Raw genomic sequence first — 1,818 nt, 5'->3', positions numbered from 1 at the left:
TGTCAGAGAATTCATTTGAAAGAAAGCAGAAGCGGGGTTAAAACTGCCCAGGCAGAACCATTTATTGCATCCAGCATGAAGAACAGGGGCAGATGTGTCCAGCCAGGCTCCAGGTGCAGAAAAGACCCCTTAAAGCAGCATATTGTGATTTTAAGGAGGATGACAGATTTGGATCAAAACACAATCCAATGTTCAAGACATTAAATGTTCATTATGTTAAATAAAAACAACTTGAAAAATGTATTTAAATCAAACTTGAGTATTTGTCACTGTTCTAACATATCCCTTCCTGCTACAACTTGTACTGTGCAGTCTCAACAATCTCTCATTGCACAACTCCTGTAAGATGAAGATACAAACAGATTAAGAACATAGCTACTGTTTTTATCTGAGTAAATATGTCTTGGCACCAAACTCATCATTAAGAGATAAAATTATTTTATTTTCCCATAGAAAAGAAGTACTGGTATCACTGTCAGATATATCACAGTAGAACCACAGAAGGGCTGGGACCTCTGGATGTCATTTAGTCCTCCCACACAAAGTCAACTGTCACCAGGGCTTGACCACATCAGCTGTGCCTTGGTGGAGCCAACTCCTGAAAACACTCAAGGACGGCGATTCCATCAGGTTTCTGGGTGACCTTTCCTAGTGTGGTGTTGCACTGCCCTCCTGGGCAAAGAAAATGTCCTGCTCCACGTTTGCCAGTCTCCTTGTGCAAGCAGTTCATCCTCATACACATCTTTGCCTTCTTGATAACATTCCAGAATTTCAATGCACCTCAGTTTTAAGGGGCATTTACACCACAGGAGAGTGAACTTAACAGTCAAACCATAATCATAGCTATTTGTGGTATACAGAGGTTTTAATGGGACACTGAGCCACTGAGAAATTAAACGACCATCCTGAAAGGTCACAGTATATTACAGAAGCAGGACCCTAAGACTTCAGTGTCCAAGTCACTAACTGCAGACATGTAAACTGCATTTATACCAACCAGCACAGATAGAAAATCCCTGCGAGAACTATTTGCTAAACATTTGGTAGTTACATGTCTTTTGCACAATCTGTATAGACATTAACTGAGATCTCAAAGGAGTCAGATATTATTGTTCTTATTTAGTAGATGGGGAAGCAGTTGCAAAAAGGTGAAATGACTCATGTGACCTCGATCAGTGAACAGGCAGCAGTGACAAAACTGAACCATGGCCTTACTCAGTGCAGTGGCCCTGGCCCCTTTTATTTGGGCTCAATAGAATGATATTCAGCCCAGAAACTGGTCTGGTGTTCCTTAACATTTTCATGGAATTCAACTTCAGCTTGGCTTCCTGTCGATTGCCAGAAGAACTGTTGTTTCCCATGAAACACCATCGTCTTCATGGTGCTTACATCACGGACCTGCATAAAGAAAGAACCATCGTATCATACCAGCCTACAAGGGAGGTACCCACAAAACACTGCGGTCTTGCCAATTGGTCACTCAGGGGAGAAGCTGCCCTATAAAAAGGTTAGAAGAAATACAGTAGACATCAGTAGTGCTTATTCACAAATAACACCCCAAACCTGCACCTCAGGAAGTCTTCCATCATCCCCACATCACTACAGGCAAATCAGAGCTTAAGTCAGCCCAGCAGTTCAACTATCTAGGAAGTATCATTTCCTCGGATGGTAAGATTGACAAAGAGATAGACAACAGGTTAGCAAAGGCATATAGAGCTTTCAGAAAACTCCATAAAAGAGTCTGGTGCAATAAACACCTGAAGAAAAGTACAAAGATTAGTGTCTACAGAGCCATTGTACTGTCTACTCTTTTATATG

The 1,818-nt window shown here is 41.6% G+C and overlaps 1 protein-coding gene across 1 annotated transcript in view; it reads right to left on the bottom strand.

The window, feature by feature from the left end:
- Positions 1-1,239: 1,239 nt before the first annotated feature.
- The window catches only part of ADAMTS13 (ADAM metallopeptidase with thrombospondin type 1 motif, 13), a 20,384-nt gene continuing 19,805 nt past the window's right edge, over positions 1,240-1,818 (bottom strand). The window contains 1 exon segment of the mRNA XM_010190101.1: positions 1,240-1,398. Coding sequence (XP_010188403.1) covers positions 1,240-1,398 — 159 coding nt within the window.

This window comes from Mesitornis unicolor, unplaced genomic scaffold (genome assembly GCF_000695765.1).
Source record: "Mesitornis unicolor isolate BGI_N332 unplaced genomic scaffold, ASM69576v1 scaffold16790, whole genome shotgun sequence".
Taxonomy (NCBI): Eukaryota; Metazoa; Chordata; class Aves; order Mesitornithiformes; family Mesitornithidae; genus Mesitornis; species Mesitornis unicolor.
Note: the sequence above shows the minus strand (reverse complement) of the source record. Positions and strands in the feature narration are given on the sequence as shown.